The sequence below is a fragment of the Garra rufa genome, chromosome 3 (assembly GCF_049309525.1).
Source record: "Garra rufa chromosome 3, GarRuf1.0, whole genome shotgun sequence".
NCBI lineage: Eukaryota > Metazoa > Chordata > Actinopteri > Cypriniformes > Cyprinidae > Garra > Garra rufa.
This window is the reverse complement of record NC_133363.1, coordinates 11,588,069-11,608,909: the sequence shown is the minus strand read 5'-3', so window position 1 is coordinate 11,608,909 and position 20,841 is coordinate 11,588,069. Positions and strand designations below refer to the sequence as shown.

The 20,841-nt window shown below is 37.0% G+C and overlaps 1 protein-coding gene across 1 annotated transcript in view; it reads left to right on the top strand.

The window, feature by feature from the left end:
* LOC141330994 (neogenin-like) overlaps positions 1-20,070 on the top strand; it is a 76,703-nt gene extending 56,633 nt beyond the window's left edge. The window contains exon 2 of the mRNA XM_073835813.1: positions 19,691-20,070. Within this exon, the coding sequence (XP_073691914.1) occupies positions 19,691-20,070 (380 nt within the window). The remainder of the gene's footprint in view (positions 1-19,690) is intronic.
* The last annotated feature ends 771 nt before the right edge of the window (positions 20,071-20,841 follow it).

Genomic DNA, 20,841 nt, shown 5'->3' with positions numbered 1-20,841 from the left:
AGGAAAACACACGCTCATTGAAGAGAGGATTGCGATGCATCCGAGAATCCTTTTTTTTTTTTTACCCACCCTTAATGAAACCGGACAAAAGTGCAGCGCTGCGTTAACGGATAACTTGCAGGTATCAAACACACACAGGACACGTTGTGTAGTTCAAGCAGAAATCTAAAACAGTTTATTTAATCACCAAACGGGCAAATGTTTACTTCAAGAATGATAAAAAAAGCGGCAAAGGTTAGATTAAAGAACAGATCAAACGGAAAGAGAAAGTGCGATCTATATCGTCAATTGCAGCCATTTCAGAAACAATTTCTTTTCTGTTTTACATTTGTTTAAATATTATTTGTTTTGTTTCAGTTTAATATATTAATTACAGAGAAGTTTGTGTAATTTGTAAATGTCATAAAGGACGTGGTATGAATTGGACGGCAATACGCCGGGAGAATTTGAGAGGGTCAGAAAATTTTTGACCACTTAGTACGTTTTTATTTGTGGAAAATCCCTTCTTAAACGAAATTCGTTTTGTATAATTTTTATCTTAATTTTTAATAGATATTTTTGTTGATCAGTTATTAAAATAAAATAAGAACAGGAAAATGGCATTGTAAAATAAAGTGCGTAACTATGCTTCTGCTGCCTGACGAAAAGGCTAAAACATAAATTATAGCTCTATATGAAGCACACAGACATTATTAGAGCTACAGAAATAAAAAATATATTTTGCTCAATCTTCCAGCCCAGGGTCAAGTCTTTATGAACATTAACAATAATTTGGGACAGATCTGTAATCTGTAAAACTATGGCGCCGCTGTGACTCGGCAGGATTCTGTCGGCTGAATGAACACAGTTTGCTTTCTCACGTCATGTCTTTAAATCTGCAACTTTGCTGCCTAAGAATATGACCAGCTGGATATAAATCAATACAAATATATGGTAACAATCCTGACATTAAACATTGGTCTGGGGCTTAACCTCTCATACTCTATGACAGCGGAGCGGAGCGTGAGCCGCTTCATCAAAGAACGCAACCCGAAAAACTATCGACAAGGATTTTTGCCGATAACCGATAGGTCGGCCAATCAACTATCGGTGCCGATTAATCGGCAAAACCGATACATCGGTCGACCTCTACAAAACACCCTCAGGCCCTAGCCTAGAGGGTTAAGTAGCCATCATTTTAGTCTTCAGTGTCACATGATCCTTCAGAAATCAAATATTCTGATATGTTTAATATTTTTGTGGAAATGTTTTTTTTTTTTTTTTTTGGAATAAGGATACGTTGTTTAACAGAACATTCAAACAACAACCAACCTTTTTTGAAATACAAATCTTTTGTAACATTATAAATGTCTTTGCTGTCACTTTTGATCAATTTGATGCATCCTTGCTGAACAAAAAAGAATTAATTTCTTTAAAAAAATAAAAATGACCCCATGTTATGCAGTCGTGTGCTTTTATTCTAGTTAAATAAGACTAATATCTAGTTATATTAGAGCCACATTTTAGACATCAAATGAAGCATTGCAGATGACCCCTAACTAAAGCACAAAGACCATCATAACAATGTCCTATAGCCGGCCGATAGCTCCGTGTGCCCCTACAAAGAAAGAAAGAACTCTGAAAGCAATATGAGTTGATTTCCTGGTTTTTGAAATCTGATGCTGCACAGTGGTCGACTTTGCAAAGCTCTGCTGGAGTATATTGATTTTTCTGGTGTGCATGCGAGGGAGGAAAAAGGAAAAAACACTGTATTGTATTGCATTAAAAAAATCCATAGTATATCTAATTACGACCACTTCATTTTCTTTACTATTAGGACAGAAAGATAAATGTTTCTGTCCCTCCTGTATTATTCGCTCATCTGCCTCAGGCCACTGGAGATGAAGAGCACAGCACAAGCTTTCTGGTTAGCAAAGTGCTGCACATCGCTTTCCCTGTGATATGCTTGTATAGACACCGCCATTCTATCATCCCAGTGACAAACAGAACAATGAAGTTTCACAACAAATGAGCAAAAGGACTACAGAGAACCTGACACTGCAGGACATACATCAAATGGCATGTATCCTGTAAAGCAAAGCGTTTTTATTTTTATTATTATTTAATGAAATAATTTTGAGTCATAACATTTAGCTAACAAAGATGGTAACTTAGCCAGGCTTGTCTGTCAAAAACCCAACTGTGCAGATTTGCCATCTGTAAAGAATCACAACAGTCAGAATGTTGGAAAGCCTTCTGATTTTGGACCTAGCATTTAGTATAGTAAGTAACAGAAACATTTTATTTCAAATAGACCATCCAAACGTACACGATTTGGTTGAGTTGGAAGTAGACGTGTTGGAATGAGCAATGTTTTTAAATTTTGTTTTTAACGTTAAAGTTACTGTGGAAGAAAATAACTAGCTTGATTTCGCCGAAATGTCTTTTGTGGTGCTTTCAAAAGAGTGCTTCCCACAAAATTGCTTTCTTTGTGGTCCATTTGTGGTTGTAGGGGTCCAACAAAAAAACATTCTTTCCACCAATGGTGAGAGTTGGCAGTGGGACTACAGAAATCACACACAGCACCATTAAGAAAAATATACCTGTTTTAAGGTGGAGATCAAATGTAATGTGTTTAAATCACCTCAATTCAGCAGCGTTCCTTAAACCCCCAAGTATGCTTCATATTCCGCATTCTACCCCTTCTTACGCACAGTTGAGCGTGCAAGCCATTTAAAGTGCGCTCCATTGACAACGAGCGCAGATGGACTTGTTCAGCGCTCAGCGTTTTCAACTAAAAACAAAGCTTTTAATGCGTTTTGGAAACATTTACACAACAACAGCATTGTGGGAGGCTGAAAACTTTTGAAAATAGGTTTTAAAGTGCACGTTTTTAAAAGTGATACTATTATTGTCTCTGTGTGAACTTCAAAAACATGAATTTGCGAAAACAGTGACGTCATGGCATGCATACGTGTTCAGATTCTAGGTATAAGTGCATTTGGTGTCCTAATATTGTTTAAATGCATCTAAGGTCAGAAAACAATGTCATTTTTTCAGAATATACATTTATACATAGTCGTTTGTCAGTGATTTCGAAAAGGTTTGTTTAAAGCGGCTTCAAGCGTAATGTTTGTAAACCCCTCTTTCCATAAGCCTGCTTAGCTCTGATTGGTCAGCTGGCCAAGCCTATTGTGATTGGCACAGAGAAGAGTACTTGAGCAAGTTAGCGAGCGCTACCATCTATGTTGTCAAGTTTGCGGTTGTTTTTGATTTCCGTTGGTTGAAATGATCACAATAACATCATATTTAGCCCCTGGAATGCGAGTTACCAGGGGAGCCCTGACAAAAAGCATGTATTTTACAACTCAGAATGTGATTTTTAATGAGGAACCCCCCTCGAAACATGATTGGGCTACTTTTAAATAGCAATTGGGCAGGTTTTGTTGTGAAAACCTGGCAACCCTAATGCACCTTTGTATAAAACAATAATATAGTGCTCCAATCCATTTTTAAAATAATGACATAAAAACATATGAAACAATCTAATGGAAACTAATCCACAAATTCAATTGAGAGAGCTCAGTGACAGTAAGCATGGATGTATGATTTTCTAGCATTGACTGTTTTGACAAAAAAAAAAAAAAAAGACACAAGGGAAGTATACTTTCGGCTTAATGCGATATGATCCCTGTAGCGAGAGAGTAAAAATCCTCAAAGGCAGCTGTGGGAGTGGTCCGAGTGAGAACTTAGACAGCCCATCATCAGGTCACTGCACTCCCGATTAACCCCCCTTCCAGTGTCTGGTGGTCCTGCCTCAAGCAGTCCCATCATTTATTGATAGAGTTTGTCTATCCTGGTGTGTCACATTCGTGGTGTGCAGTCTTAATGTAGTGAAGTGTCACATAATGGACCCCTGTGGATTTAAACTGATATAATTACACGGGAGCCTCGGTATTTAACACATTCGCTTGACGTCTCAAAAAGTGAGCATTCATATTAGCTACAAGGAGCGCATCTGATTTGTCTCGTCACAGCATTCCTTTTTTGCCTTCGAAAACCATTTTTTGACAGTATGTTCAAGGCAGCGGTGCATAGTTGTGTCTCTTGTCACAATCTGCTTTGTCCCATTTGCTGTAGCACCTGGCGGAGAATAAAAGGTGAAGCTTTTTGTGTTTCTTTTCTCTTTCCTCTTTGACTGTGTCCTTGTCTCTGTACCGCTTGATTCAAGAGCGAGCTGGCCAGCTTTGATGATTGAAGGAGATCGAGTTCCAATCAGCATGGTTAATTACTATGTCCAACTGAGGTGAGAGGTGTGCATGCAGCGAGGCTTTTCTGCAGGCGGGAAATTACCTGTGTGCTCAGGGGATTCGCTATCTGTTAGAGACAGCTCCCGACTCCCAATATCAGATTCGTATCATCTTATTTTCATTCATTTGCTGCTGGAAGGCTTTTCTGCTTCACGTGGACTTCCCTGCCCTTCCCCCATCTGAGCTGCAATGTTCAGCTGCACCTTTGTGGAGCTTCCATCTGCATTTGACTGGCATACGGTTCTACTTTCAGATCTATTATAGATCGCTAACTGCAGTTGGAAGCCAGTATGAAGAATCCACCACCAATGTGGAACTTAAAAATGTATCATCTTAGCTTTAACCTCTGTTTCAAACCTAGTAAAAAAAAGGTGCTTCACGATGCCATAGAAGAACCTTTTCTGTCTACATGGTTCCATCTGAAAAACCTTTCTGTTTCACAGAAGGTTCTTTGTGCGAAAGAAGGTTCTTCAGATTATTAAAAGGTAAGAAAGAGATGGTGCTTTAAAGAACCTTTGACTGAATGGTCCTTTATGGAACCAAAAATGGTTGTTCTATGGCATTGCTTGAAATACCCTTTATTTTTTTTATTTTTTTTTTTTTATATATTTTTTTTTTTTTTAAATAAAAATAAAAAAATAAAACGGTATTTTTTGAAAAGATATGGGCTCCCCTAAAAGTAAAGTATTTATTATAAATAAAATATATTCTAATAATTATTCTCTACATAAGCCTCCCGCTCTTTTAATTTTATTGTTTATTATTTTATGGGATTAAATACTATTATTAGTTGGTGCTAAAAAAAAATATACATATATACATTATTGAAATTATTTGGAATTGAGGATCACAAGGAATTTGATATGAATATTTGATTTTTTTTTTTTTTTTTTTTTTTTTAATGATGTCTATGTATGTAAATGAGGTTTGATTTTTATTTTATTTTTTTTATAATTTTTTGATTATGTGGGTGGTGGGTATTACCACAAAGGGAAAAAATGGATGAGAAATTGAGAGAAAAAAATGAGGAATAACTTTAAAAAGAAAATGTATGTCTTTAAAGAAATATTTATTTTTGTAAAAATGTATTGAATATGTTCTTCTTTTTATTTAAAAGACATAATAAAGTATAAAAAAAGAAAAAAAAGAAATACCCTTTAAAGAGTTTAGTAGCATTTTAAGACATCATAGACACTTTCCCAACAGGCTGATTGGCCAGGTAGCAACATTATGTTGGTTTCTAGCAACTAAATTCCAATAATTCAAACCAGTAAATCCCTGAGTGAAAAAAATCCAATATGGTGGAAGATAAGAGAAATGCAGTCTCTACACTCTTAAAAATAAAGGTGCTTTAAACGGTTCTTCACAGCGATGCCATAGAAAAAACATTTTTGGTTCCACAAAGAACCATTTAGTCAAAGGTTCTTTAAAGAACCATCTCTTTCTTACCTTTTTATAATCTGAAGAACCTTCTTTTGTCACAAAGAACGTTTCATAAAACAGAAAGGTTCTTCAGATGTTAAAGATTCTTTACGGAACCATTTAGACAGAAAAGTTCTTTTTATTACAATATTTAATCTTATGAATCACAAAAATGAACCATGGTTAAATTATAGAATGCATATATTAACATTCCTGATATCTGTTAATTAAAAAAAAGTATGAAAACAAGAACCATTGCTGTAATTACAGCAGAGTGTGAGGTTATGAACAAATGCTCTTCAAGTAATGCTAATAGAACATTCATTCAGAGTTTTCTGGTGTTTTAATAAAATATTCTCAAAACATTAGCACAAAAATGCTATTTATACACAAGTGTTTTAGTTAAACTTTTATCTAACACTTTTTTTTTCATGTTTTTAGAATGTTCTGAGAACATTTAAAAGTAGAACATTCTAAAGAATGTTCCCTGAAAGTTTGCATAACAAAAAAGAGACGTTTTTGATGTTCGGAATGTTTAGAAATAACATTTTCGTAGTATGAACCTTAGCAACACCTTCTTACACTCTGAAAAATAAAGGTTCTTTATTGGCATTGATGGTTCCACGAAGAACCTTGAACATCCATTGAATCTTTCAAATGCAGAAAAGGTTCTTTAGATGATTTTAATGTTCTTTAAAATGGTTATTTTAAGAACCGTTTACTGAAAGGTTCTTTAGGGAGCCAAAAACAGTTCTTCTATGGCATCACTGCAAAAACACCCTTGATTTTTAAAAGTGTAGAACAGATATTTTTGTCAGCTCTGAATTATGGGGCTCTTTGAATACTGTGTTGGACAGAAGGGAACCTTTGAGTATAAAAGGTAGAGAAGCATCTACATATGGACTGTTGTATTCAATATTTGTGTGTTATAGATTTTTGTGCTTATTAGAGAGTGTTAACGTCAGACCGTTGGAATCAATTGTAAGGCTGTGTTCCAAACTCTGCACTTCTTATAAAATTGCAGTATTGTGGCACTTCCGTAAGTCCATAGGACTGTAGGGTATTCCAATTGTCATTTTATGATTTATGATCCACTAGTGCGAACTCCACAGTGGACTATTACCCAACAGTCTTATGTGGCAAAGTGTAGAGTCGGAGGGGGTGCCATTTGGGACAGGGCCTAAATTAAGTCTCCCGAGCATTTTATGAGAAGAGCACTATTTTTGCACTATTGAAAAGTGTTATAGTTGTTGTTTACCTAGAGTGTTTTAAACATTTTGTAGAAAATTGGAATACTAAAATGCATCCCCAGGTATTTACAAATGGAATAGACATTTTTTCTCTAAGGCTTAAATATCAAATAGATGTGAATTGCGAAGCAGTCATGATAGCTAACTCTTGGTTTGCTGAAACAAAAATGAGAATTGTCATTATTTACTCGTTCCAATCCCAGAAGACTTTCTTACATGGAGCACAAAAGGACATATTTTTGCTGACTATCCAAGCTGCTTATTTCTATACAATGAAAGCCTTAAAAGCTCAAGAGAGTGGAGTCTATATGGCTCAAGTCTTGAGGAGGCATAGGAATAGCTTTATACCTCCTTTTGTGTTCCACAGAAGAAAGAAAATCACAAGGGTTTTAGGAACAACTTTAAAGTGAGTAAATTATGACAGAATTTTCATTTTTGGGTAAATGCTTTCACCTTAAAGTATTGAAATAAAAACTTCCATCATTTACTCAGTCATTTCAAACTTGTATGATATTTATTCTTCTGTTTCTGAACATATTTTTTCTATGGCCTTTTTATTAACCCCTTGGAGCCGTGTGGAGTACTTTTTATGATGGATGGATGCACTTTTTTGGCCTTCAATATTTTGGCCCCCATTCGCTGCCATTAAAAAATGCAAAAGAGTCAGGATATTTTTTTCATTGTAACTCAGATTGTATTTGTCTGAAAGAAGAAAGTACACCAAGGATGGCTTGAGGGTGAATAAATCATGGGGCAGTTTTCATGTTGGGTGAACTATCCCTTTAATAATACAGCAAAGGGAATCACAGCATCAAAATAAAGGTGTTGTTTTTTCGCAGGTCTATTAGAGTCAAAAATTAATTCAGCTAAATATCCTATAATTCTGCTAAATACGGTAGCGGGGGGACAGAATTGGCTTAAGCTTGTGCTCAGGATTTTTTAAGCCTTGGAAATGCTCCCTGGCAGGAGAATGAAGGGTAGCTTGAGGTGTTTTGAGTTGCGAAAATTGTATCCTTTTGCCTCTGTTCTGCCAGCTGAGCGTGTGCCAAACTAATAAAGCCGGCATGGAGGCTTACCAATCATTTTGTACAGCCGTTACACCTTGGACCCTTGTCGAGAGGGCAAAGGCACTATCGCAACATCCAGACCATGGGGTGAGGGGCTGCCGCTGGCCAGGGGTCCTGAGTGGGAGAGCAGGCTTTGTTCTTAGTAGCCACTGTGAAAGATGAAGTGGGCATCTGTGAAACACACAAAAAAAAAGGAAGTGAGTGCTGAAGACAATACAGGAGACTGTCATTCTCTGTTCGTTTCTTTATTCTGTGGTGACAGTGACCTTTAAAAATGGCTCATCTTCCCACCCCGCTATTATCACTGTAGTCTATCCATCCAAGATTTGAGAGGAGGTCAGCATTTGAATAGACCCCTAAAGCCAAACAATAAAACATGACTCATTTAAATGGGTCAATAAAACCAAAAGGATACTTGATACAAGGCAACTCTGTACCAGAGAGTAAACTTCAGTCAATATTCAACGTAACTGGTTGAAATTTATTTAATGTATGTACAGGTCACATTTCATTAAAAAAATCAATACACAATGTAATTTTTTATTTTGTATTGAAAAGGAAACCCAGTTTTCAGTACAATTAATTCATGTCTTCTAAATTCTAATTGTGGTAATTTATATACAGTTGAGGTCAAAAGTTTACATACACCTTGAAGAATATGCGAAATGTTAATTATTTAGTCAAAATAAGAGGGATCTTACAAAATGCATGTTATTTTTTTATTTAGTACTGACCTGAATAAGATATTTCACATAAAAGACGTATAAATATAGTTCACAAAAAAAAAAAAAAGTTGAATTTATGAAAATGACCCTGTGCAAAAAGTTTACACACACTTGATTCTTAATGCTGTGTTGTTACCTGAATAATCCACAGCTGTGTTTTTCTTGAGCAAAATCCTTCAGGTCTCCATTTTTTTGTATTTGAACCTTTTCCAATGACTGTATGATTTTAAGATCCATTTTTTCACACTGAGGACAACTAAAGGGACTCATATGCAACTATTATAGAAGGTTCAAATGCTCACTGATGCTTCAGAAGGAAACACAATGCATTCAGAGCCGGGGGTGAAAACTTTTGAATTTGAAGATCAGGGTAAATTTAAATTATTTTGACTTCTGTGGTATCTTCTGTGGCTTCTGAAGGGCAGTACTAAATGAAAAAAATATATGATATTTAGGCAAAAAAAAAAAAAAAATAGGCACATCTTCATTCTGTTCAAAAGTTTTCACCCCAGGCTCTTACTGTATTGTTTTTCTAGAGCATTAGCGAGTATTTTGAACCTGAGTTCCTCAGTTGTCCTCAGTTTGAAAAGATGGATCACAAAATCATACAATCATTGTTGGAAAGGGTTCACATACACAAAAATGCGGAAAAATCAAAGAATTTGTGGGACCTGAAGGATTTTTCTGTACAACAGGCAGTTTAGCTGTTCAGGACAAACAAGGGACTCTTCCAATATCACTAAACCAAAAAAAAAAAAAAAACACAGCTGTGGATAGGGCTGGACGATATGGCAAAAATGTGATCTCGATAATTTTTTCCCATATTGAACGATAACGATATATATTTCGATATAAGCTGTTGATGTTGCCAGCTTTAAAATAGTATCCCAACAATGACTAAAGCCACAAAAATGAACGGCTTCATTAAATTACATTTTAAAGTATAGTTTATTAACAAAAACAGATTACAGATTTGGCCTTAAAAATTAAAACAATTTACTAAAATAAATTAAAAAAATAAAAGTTGTGACAGAGTATGGTACATGAGAGTAAATGTACAAAATGTAAACATAAAATTATTGTAAAAACATAATTTGTAACACAATTATTTATTTATTTATTATTAACACAATTGTTTATTTTCTCTATTATAGGTTGAGCTATTTAAATTAGAGGCAACCACTGCATTTTAAAACAGTATAAATAACAAACAATTACGACACAGTTCTTTCTTAATCGTATTAAGTGCAGACAATTCAGCCATAATCAAAGTAGGCTACTCTCTAAATATTCAAAGTGCAAATAGAGACCGAATATTTCAAGCATGATACACAACCTCTTATAGCCTACATACTAATAACAGCCTAGATATGTCATGGAGCCTAATTTGCGTGCATTGGGGAGTCACTCTCTAAACAAGGGGGATTAAAATTGCTTTCGAATGCGTGTGCGTGTTTTGCTTTCGGTTTCAGTTTTAACAATCGCGCCAAACTCCCAGCTGAACTAAGAGTCACTTTTCAGATAGCCAAACCACTTATATAACGGAATTCGTGCTACCTTTTTTCTCGACAATTTCAACATCTTTGGATAATAACTCTAGGTTAGATTCACTTTCGTCGCTGCTTCGTCCTGGTGTTAAGTTTGCTGCGCAAAGTGCGGTAGGAAATTAACTTTGTACTTTGACGTGCACACGCACGCTGCACACTGATTGGCTGTTGTCGCATATTTCTGCTGTGTGATTGGCTCTTAGATTAATCCATGTCGAGCAAAAAATGTCTAGAGCTTATCATCGTTATTAACATGAATTTGATCGCGATTCGATATGATATCGTTTATAGGCCCAGCCCTCGCTGTGGATCATTTAGGTAACAACACAGTATTTAGAATCATGTGTATGTAAACTTTTGAACAGGATCATTTTTATAAATTCAACTATTTTTTGTATACTCTATATAAACTATATGTTAATATCTTTTATGTGAATGTTCTTATTCAGGTCAGTGCAGTTTTGAATGATCCCTCTTATTTTGGTAAAATAATTAACATCTTGCAGATTCTGCAAGGTGCATATAAACTTTTGACCTCAACTGTATACAATGAAAGTGAAATGTGATCTTTATCCAGTTTAATAAGATACATTTGCTGCCAAAGAATATCTTAAGATTACGATTCTCAGCAGGCCTGAGGTGCTCATAAGGAACAGTGTTTATTTCATTTGTAAATTTGTGTGTGAAAATGATATTCAGTTTTAGCTTTCAGCATGAGATCATAAAGCGTACGCAGAGAGAACAGTTTATTAGATGGGTTTAAAATGCGATATCTCCACAGGGAAGTCCGAACCTAAGTTACACATCCTTGAGTCACTTCCCTGACACTCAGAGCCTCGTCTCTCGTAAGCAGATGACTGCTGATTCCTCACTGCTCAGCAGTGACAGATGGGGAAGAAATGATGCTGGAAGATAAAGGCAAGCCGAGAGAGAAGCAGACAAACTGGAGGTGGACAGACATGAAAGGAATGAGGCTTTCCAGTCGGACTAATGAGCCTGGAAAGGAACGACAAAGAACTGGGATTGAGTCTAGGAGAGCAGAGGAAGCTGCATGATATCTTGGAAATAAAATCTGTACCTGTGACTGGCTATTTTCCAAGGCGCAAACGGTTTTTGCCCTAAGTATATTTATTCAGCTGAAGGTCAAACAGCTCAGAAGCCCCTTCTACTCAATAATGCAAAGCCGCAGGGCAATTTCACTATAGTGGATAAACTAGAAACAGAAATTCTGGCAAAAAAGGCGTACTCGGATGTAATTTCCAGATGTGATCCCGTTGATTAATAAGAAACTGATAGTTTAGCTTATTAATCTTCTTTCTACATGGTGCAATAAATTAGCTATTTTAGTTTAGTCTCAAAGACTGCTTTGTATTATTTCAATGTGCGCTCTTTTATTTTAGGGATTTGTTTTGATTTGGTTATATGTTTATGTGGAATTCCCGTAATGTTTTCTGGAAATGACTTGAGCCTCATTAAGAGGTGATCCGGAGGGAACATGGTCTTTCGTCACACTGCTGTTGAAAATGAAGGTTGTGTACAGTACCTGATTGGCACAGCTCGGTCTTTGTGTGAAAGCCAGCAGAGACCATGTGGCTTCCTGTTGTGAAGAAACCAGGTACAGGAGGTCTTTGTTTCAGAAGAGCTCTGTGTGGATATTTTACTTATAGGAGACTGGCAGTGCGGTAGGTTAGAGCACATTTCTCTTAATATAAGATAAAAGAGAATATGTAACCCTGGACCACTAGCCCTAAGTAGCATGGGTATATTTGTAGCAATAGCCAAAAATAGGCAGGTATGGGTCAAAATTATCGATTTTTGTTTTATGCTAAAAATCCTTGGGATATTAAGTACAGATCATGTTCCTAGAAGATATTTTGTAAATTTCTTACTGAAAATAAATCTAAACTCAATTTTTTATTAGTAATATGCATGGCTAAGAACTTCATTTAGACAACTTTAAAGGCAATTTTCTCAGTATTTAGATTTTTTTTTTGCACCTTCAGATTCTAGATTTTCAAATAGTTGTATCTTGGCCAAATATTGTCCTATCCTAACAAACCATACATCAATGGAAAGGTTTTTATTCAGCTTTTAGATTTTGTATTGTGGTCCAGGGTCACATATTAGTAGATATAGAGTCACATTCATTGGATTTGCGAGATACAGTCACATTTTAAGATTAGTAATATGTAGTAAATTTACATTCAAATATATGTATTTTTACTTTAACACCCAGGAAAATACATGTTTGCTTTTCTGAACTGAGATCTCTAATAAAAATATTAAAGCTGCATACTTGCTGATCATAAAGAACTCTCTGTAGCTATCTTACCCATCTGTCCTCTACAGTCTGACAGACACTTTATAGAGGTGAAAGTCTTTGGATGAGGCACAAGACAAACCTTTTTTTCTTCCCTATCTGCCTGGCTTCAGAAATTTCTGATGACTGGAGCTGTGGCTCTGAAGTGCTCTTTGGATGTGGAATAAAATGGATTTCACAGGACTAGGGACAGGAGTAACAGCTCATACTTATCAAACAGACAACCTCATTTTCTCTTGGTTCCCTGCACCGTGGACTGCAGAACACGTTTTCAAGTCAATTCCTGAGCAGTGAAAACCAAACCTGACACCAAAAATCACTATTGAGTCACTAACAAAAACATATGATTGTGAATATATGTATTTCAGACAAATACCATGGTAACAATGTTTTAATCTTTAGTACAGCTGCATTGATTTCCCTTTCCATATGCTATGTTACCATGAGAAGATATTATTTTCTGGGCTTGACAAGTTCAAAATCATTGAGGTGGTTAAATAAGTGGGCTGTATTTTAGAAATATTTCTAATCCTTCAGCGGGGATGGTCAAGGTTGTTCTCTTTTTCATTATTCATCATTTATATGACACTATTCCTGTGAAAATCCAATATTCTTCTGACCTGCTTAGTATTTAAAATCATTCACGCCCGCAGAGTCCTTGTATCTAATCTGAATTTCAAGTGACTCTAAAGAGATTGTGTAATTGGCCTATGCTGCACTTTTTTTCCTCTGTGTTTTGTGCCCATTAAATGATAAATATGGTTCCAGCTTTAAATCTTGAGCATAAATATTTGCAAACTGAACGAGAATCTCATTACAAGAGCCAGAGATATTTGCATGTTTGTGGAAATTCCTTGTAGTAACAAATTCAGACAAACTGGACTCGGCTAATTTGTTGGTTGAGACAGATAATTTATGACCAATATACAGTATTATTGCCAGTATTATAAATCTCATAAAATGTGACCCCGGACCACAAAACCTTAAGCAGCAGGGGTATACTAGTACTGGTAGCCAAAAATATATTTGTTATGGGTCAAAATTATAATAATTAGGATATATAGATCATGTTAAATGAAGATATTTTGTAAATTTCCTACCATAAAAATATAACTTAATTTTTGATTAGTAATATGCATTGCTAACAACTTCATGTGGTCACCTTTAAAGGCGATTTTCTCAATATTTTGATTGTTTGCACCCCCAGACTCCAGATTTTCAAATAGTTGTATCTCAGCCAAATATAGTCCTATCCTAACAAACTTTACATCAATGGAAAGCTTCAGCTTTTAGATAAATCTCCAAGGTCCAGGGTCACACATTCAGTTTTTTTATGGTTAACACTGAGTGAAATCACTACTAGAGCTATTAGAGAAATTAAAACACTATAATGTACAGAACAAAGAAAATCGTACCCGAAACAACCAGAGTAAACATTGTAAATTTAGAAAATATTGGAATTGTCCTAATTAAGAATATTAAACAATACCAATTTCTATAATATTATTGTTAGAATCTCTAATATATTGTGCATCCCTAGACTATAGATACCTGTAAACTGCTGAGGGTTTTAAATACCAAATAGATAATGAAAATCAACTTTAACTTCATCCAAACTCCATTTAGATGAATGGAATTTGAGACCACTAACACCAACATACACTCTTAAAAATAAAGGTGCTTCAAAAGGTTCTTCAAGCGATGCCATAGAAGAACCAAATTTAGTTCCACAAAGAACCATTCGGTCAAAGGTTCTTTAAAGAACCATTTTTTGCTTACCTTTGTATAATCTGAAGAACCTTATTTGCCACAAAGAACCTTTTGTGAAACAGAAAGGTTCTTCAGATGTTAAAGGTTCTTTATGGAACCATTTAGACAAAAAGGTTCTTCTATGGCATCGTGAAGCACCTTTATTTTTAAGAGTGTACATTCAGCTTTACACTTTGTTTACCAATCAGTTTCAACCATATAAGAGTTCTCTTATATTCATATATCCAGAGGTAGCAGCACAAATCATTTTCTCTGGTTTGTATGCTAAAGTAGTTGTTTTGTCCCTGCTATGGCTTATAGATGTGTAGCAGAGCTCTAAAAGCCTAATGAGCTTTGAATATTGCTTAAAAGGAGGAGACCATGAATGTGGTGTCAATATCAGCTTTACTGTGGGACTCTGGGATGCAAGCTCTGAACAGCAGCAGATGGTCATCAGTTGTAGCTGATGGTGAAGTGTTAGCTGGATGAGCTGTATTGCACACCTCTGTGCGTGATCCAAACAGCCATTAACATGCTAATGATTAAGTATGCTGATCTTCTGATGTTCTGCTGCAGGGTGGAATTCCCTTCTCACCAGTGGAATACAGGCCTCTCCATCTGTGGAAACCATTTTGGAATCTCGCCACCAAATACTATGGTGGAAACATGGTATAGTGATAGGAAACGTGTGAAATTGACCATTTGAACTTTTCAGGTTAGGTCCGATTTTTTTCCATTGAAGCACTCCAGAAATTTCTACAGTTTATATGAGATGTCATTAGCAGGGGGACATCTTGTACCTGAAATTCATGTAAATATTTAAGTTAAACTTCTCACTCGAGTTTTTATGATGATAATATAAATTGGAATGTAGCGTTAGACCAAGTGCGAGACCTAGTGGTCTCAAACATTCAGACCCCACTGTATACCAGAGTTTATTGGTGTCTGTTATAAACGCAGTTTCTTTATTGCAATTCTTTGTTGAAAGCTAAATAACAGTTACCTCTGGACTACGGAGTGCAAATGATGTTTGTGAACAGAAAGTGCATCTATCTTACAGGAATTAATCTAATCCAGATGTGTTTATGCTGGAACAACTGTTGCCTCGCATCAGTCTTAAGGAAACTATTCGAGGAAAGCTTAACATTTGCCAGAGCGCAATTATCTTATATAGCAGGAGAGCAGTTCAGCCAACAAAAGCAGTTGTTGTAAAGCTCTCGGTGCTGTTTCTATAGAAGTCCAAGTGCGAGTCGGCGCATAAACAGAAGTGTTTGGTTCCAGGAGGCTTCTCTTAGTGGACAGAGGGTTGACCACAATTACTACCCACAGACCCCGATACTTCCTATCTGACCAACACCCCCTAACTCCATTACAAGAGACCTTAAAACCATTTGGGATAGGAAATATGCTTCCACTATGTGAATAGGTCATAGTGAGGCTTGTGGTAGCTAATGGCTAATCTACTGTATACACAAATGCAGTTTTAATGCATATGAATGTTCCACATTAAGGTGACATTCAAATGTATGTGCCATTGAACCAAGTTATTGCTAACAGTTCACTTCCAGAACAAAAATTTACAGATAATTTACTCACCCTCATATCATCCAAGATATTCATTTCTTTCTTTCTTTAGTTGTAAGGAAATAGTTTTTTGAAGGAGGCATCCCTGGTGAAAAAAACAGCTAAAACCAGCCTAGGCTGGTTGGCTGGTTTTAGCTGGTCAACCAGCCTGGTTTTAGCTGGTCATAGCTGGTCGCCAGGCTGGTTTTAGAGGGGTTTTGGCCATTTTTCCAGCCTGGCCAGGCTGGTCAGGCTGGTCTTAGCTGGTCAGGCTGGAAAACCACCAGCTAAAACCAGCCTGACCAGCCTGGCCAGGCTGGGAGACCAGCTAAAACCAGCTACTTCCAGCTTAAACCAGCTAATACCAGCCAACCAGCCTAGGCTGGTTTTAGCTGTTTTTTTCAGCAGGGATTACAGGATTTTTTTTCCATATAGCAGACTTCTGTGGTGCCCACGTGTTTGAACTCGGCTCTAAACGATCCCAGCCGAGGAAGAAGGGTCTTATCTATCAGAAAGATTGGTCATTTGTATAAATGAATTTATTTTTTTTTACACTTTTTAACCTCAAATGCTCGTCTTGTCTAGCTCGGTGACGTACATGGATACTCTGTGCACTCCCGTTCAAGACAGTTAGGGTATGTCAAAAATCTCATTTTCTCTTCTGCCTTCAAAATCATCCTACATCGCTGTTTTACCTTTTTTGTAAAGGACGTTTGACTTTCACTTTGTAAACCCTGGGCTGGTACTTCTGCAGTGATGAAGGACGATTTTGAAGTTGAAGGAGAAAATGAGACGGGAGTGCAATGTGCATACATAAAGCAGAGCTAGAAAAGACGAGCATTTGTGGTTAAAACATGTACAAATTGTAATTTATCTATGAAAATGACCAATCGTTTTGCTGGATAAGACCCTTCTTCCTTGGCTGGGATTGTTTAGAGCCCTTTGAAGCTGCATTCAAACTGCATTTTGGAAGTTCAATCTCGCGGGCACCATTGAAGTCCACTGTAGGCTGAAAAATCCAATGTTTTCCTCAAAAAACAGAATTTCTTTACGACTGAAAAAAGAAAGACATGAACATTTTGGATGACAAGGGGTTGAGTAAATTAAATGTTAATTTTTCTTCGGGAAGTGAACTAATCCTTTAAGTCTGACATCATGTGTCGCTGTTTCCAGGTCAAAATGTTAATGTACACTCACTTTGTGTTGTAGTACTGCCAAAAAAATCATGAGCCTAACTTTTATCTCCATACAGAAATATCAGTTTGCCAGACAGTGATTCATCTTATCTGAGTCTTTAAGTATTGTTGTCCTTGATAGTGAGCCTGGAGACGGCAGAGTACTTAAAGGTCCACTATAAATTAATAGTGTTCATAAACGGCTGTTAAGATAGTATTCTCACTTGAGTAGAGTAGAGGCTTGGACACAGAAACAGTTACGTTATGGCACAATATAGTAAATGTATTTTTTTCAGATTGGCAGCTACAAACAAGTAAACAGTTGAACTTTCATCGTTCTCCATGAGAGTAGGTGTCTTTAAAGGGATAGCCTACCCAAAAATGAAAATTTCGTCATTAATTTCTCACCCTCATGTCATTCCAAACCTATAAGACTTTCGTTCATCTTCCGAACACAAATTAAGATATTTTGGGTGAAATCCGAGAGTGTGGTACTCTCGTGAACGCACGTCGAAGACTGACACGGAAGAGAAGAAACTGTTGAATAAAGTCATTATTTTTGTTTTCTGTGTGCACAAAAAGTATTCTCATAGCTTCATAAAATTAAGGTTGAACCACTGACGTCACATGGTCTGTTTTAACAATGTCCTTACTACCTTTCTGGGCTAGAACATGGTACTCCTTTTGCTGTCTATGATAAGTCAGAAAGCTCTCAGAATTTCATCAAAAATATCTTAATTTGTATTTAAAAGATGAACGAAGGTCTTACAAGTTTGGAACAACCCTGGTGAAAAAAACAGCTAAAACCAGCCTAGGCTGGTTGGCTGGTTTTAGCTGGTCAACCAGCCTGATTTTAGCTGGTCATAGCTGGAAGGCAGGCTGGTTTTAGAGGGGTTTTTGCCACTTTTCCAGCCTGGCCAGTCTGGTATTAGCTGTTTTTTTCAGCAGGGAACAAGAGAGCAAATAATTAATGACAGAATTTTCATTTTTGGGTCAGCTATCCCTTTAAAGAAACACTATAGAGCGAATTCCAAACAACATTTTTGCACCCTTGAAGGGCATTTCATGAAGGAGACGTCACACGAAGGGTCATTCCAAGTGAAAATAAGCAACATAACTACCTCACAGCGTTCCCTCCCTCATGGTTGTTACCGAAGGTCATTCCAAACAGTCATATTATGAGACGCAATTGCCTTGCTCCCTTGAAAGTCCCCACTTCAAGGTCAAGGAATAGGCATGCTCGCTTCCAGATGGAATTCGCCCTTACTGTAGAGAAGGTGGTTTATGCTAATGGATGCTATAGTGTCTTTGTGGCAATGCTGACAATGCAACTCCTAGTTAGGTTGCACTAAGACTTGTGTTATGACACATCATGGAACGCATCTACTACACACTTGCCAGCCTTCCTCTAGAATGACTATCAGTAGTAACAGCCCTGCTCCAAAAACACCTGCTTGCAATTTTCAAGTAGCAGAGTGGATTTTAAATCAAGCTGGAAAACAGGAAAGTGGATTTGGATGGCACCACTGGATCTGCCTCTCTAAGATTCTCAATAGGCAATTCATGTATATGTCAAAGTGAATTTAGTTTCAAAAATTTGAAACCTTGGTTATAATGAGTGTCAAAAATCAGTTTTTTTTTTGCAGCATCCTTGGAAAGAGGGTGACCGCCCTGAAATCAATGCGCCAGTTGTAGTGTTTACTTATAGTATCAAGTAAATTCTGTCAAATTCAACAAATCAAAGTACTACTCTGACAGTTTGTGATTCCAACAGCTTCAGTTTTGAATTTAGGAGAGGAGAAGGGCATCCTCATTAGCAGTGATCCCAGACATTAACCCATGACTTAAAATGTCAGAATGATGACTTTTGGTTTTTGTCCTGGCCCCAGTCATGCCGTCTCTTAGTAGACTCACCATAAACTGGTCTCAACTGCTTCCAGCTATATTTAGCATTCGACTCATCACTTGGTGCAGTATTTAAAAAAGCCTTAAAAAGCTCATTATTCATTTCCCATCCAAGAAGTACAGATGATTCAAGTTATTTATCCACACAAAGTCATGATGACTCTCGAGGCTGAGATTTGAATAATTTATGAGGACAAATGCAAAGTAATTGTGCTTAGTTTGACTTTTTGCATTAGACTTGTCATTTCTAACCCCCGTTTCTTTTCGAGAGAAGGCATAACAAGTTATTCAAATGAATCTCCTTATGTCCAAGGGCTCTGTTTGTAATTTTACGTTTGTAATTAAAATGATTTACAGTGCATTTGCTCAGTGTTATCCTCTCTTGACCTCAATGTTTGGTCGTTTTTGGACACTAGTAATAAAGCTTTGACATTTGAATTGATGTATTTGGCTCTCAAATGCAAGAATAAAATAAATATACAGATGAACAAATGTTGAAATATATTAAATGTTTGGAATCTGAAGCCATGGCTTCGTTCACATAATTTGAATTTTATTGCAGTGATGCAAATACCCTCTGTTATTAAATCCCTCAACCCAAAGTTCAACCTAATTTCAGTTCATCATATTATGTTATGATGAGAAATCCAGTCCTGATTTTATCCTCTTTCTTCGTAGGATCAGCAGTGAGGAGCTTCAGTCCATTCCGGTTCTCCACGGAGCCTTCAGATACGCTGGCAGTGCGAGGAGCGCCGTCGCTGCTCAACTGCTCAGTCCACAGCGAGTCTCCTGCCAAGATCGAATGGAAGAAAGACGGCTCTTTCCTCAGCCTGGCCTCGGACGATCGCAGGCAGGTCCTGGCCGACGGTTCTCTGCTCATCAGCTCAGTGGTCCACTCTAAACACAATAAACCCGATGAGGGGGTTTACCAGTGCGTGGCCACTATAGACAACCTGGGCACCATCATAAGCCGTACAGCTAGACTCAGTGTCGCAGGTAAGCCACGTTGGATTTTCTTACACAAATTGCTACATATATTGACCCATGTTGGCCAGTAGCTCTCAACTGGTTTTGCTTCAAAACCTTGTTGTTATAAATTCAAGGACATGATGACAATGGGAGAGCTTTGTTTGTCTGTCCTGTCTTCATCCTTCAGCGTTATTGCCTGCAGTGGACTTTAATAAGTCAGTCAGGGCGTCTGCTGATGCAGCACCATTGTTGTAAATGTGTGAGAGCAGGTAGGTTTGGCAGTACAGCTGCTGCTATATTGGGCCCTTTGAGTCGAAATGAAAGTGACCTTGTTTCATTTGCAGGAGGCAAACAGCGGGGATTATGAGGTGTTTGAGTTGGGTCTTACCCTGAAATTCAATTTGCTGTTGGAGGGGAAAAGGAATGCAATTAAGTTACATCAAGCCTTTGCAGTCTCACAGAGTTGACTGTGTAACCTCACTAAAATTTCTCTGAAGAGTTTTGCTCTGAAAGTTCGGAGACACATGCTTTTTTTGAAGGAGCACAAGAGTCTTTCCTCCTTGGAAGACTGTTTTGAGTGAACAAGCTTTTCATTTCGAGCTGGAAATTTTCATTGGTCTTTTTAGTGAGGTATTCTCAGCTGTGCAACAGATTGGACCAAAGTGTGTGGTTTTCTGAGTCCACACAGCTTAAATGGTGTTTCAGCGAAAATCCTACTGGTTTTAGGGATTTTCCCATTGGGATGGAAAAATCACAATTTATATATCTCAAATGTTTCTCCTAGATAGTTTTGCTTTGAGAAACAGACTGTAGTGGTCTTGCATATGTCTAGTCTAAAGCAGCCTTTTTTTAATTACAGT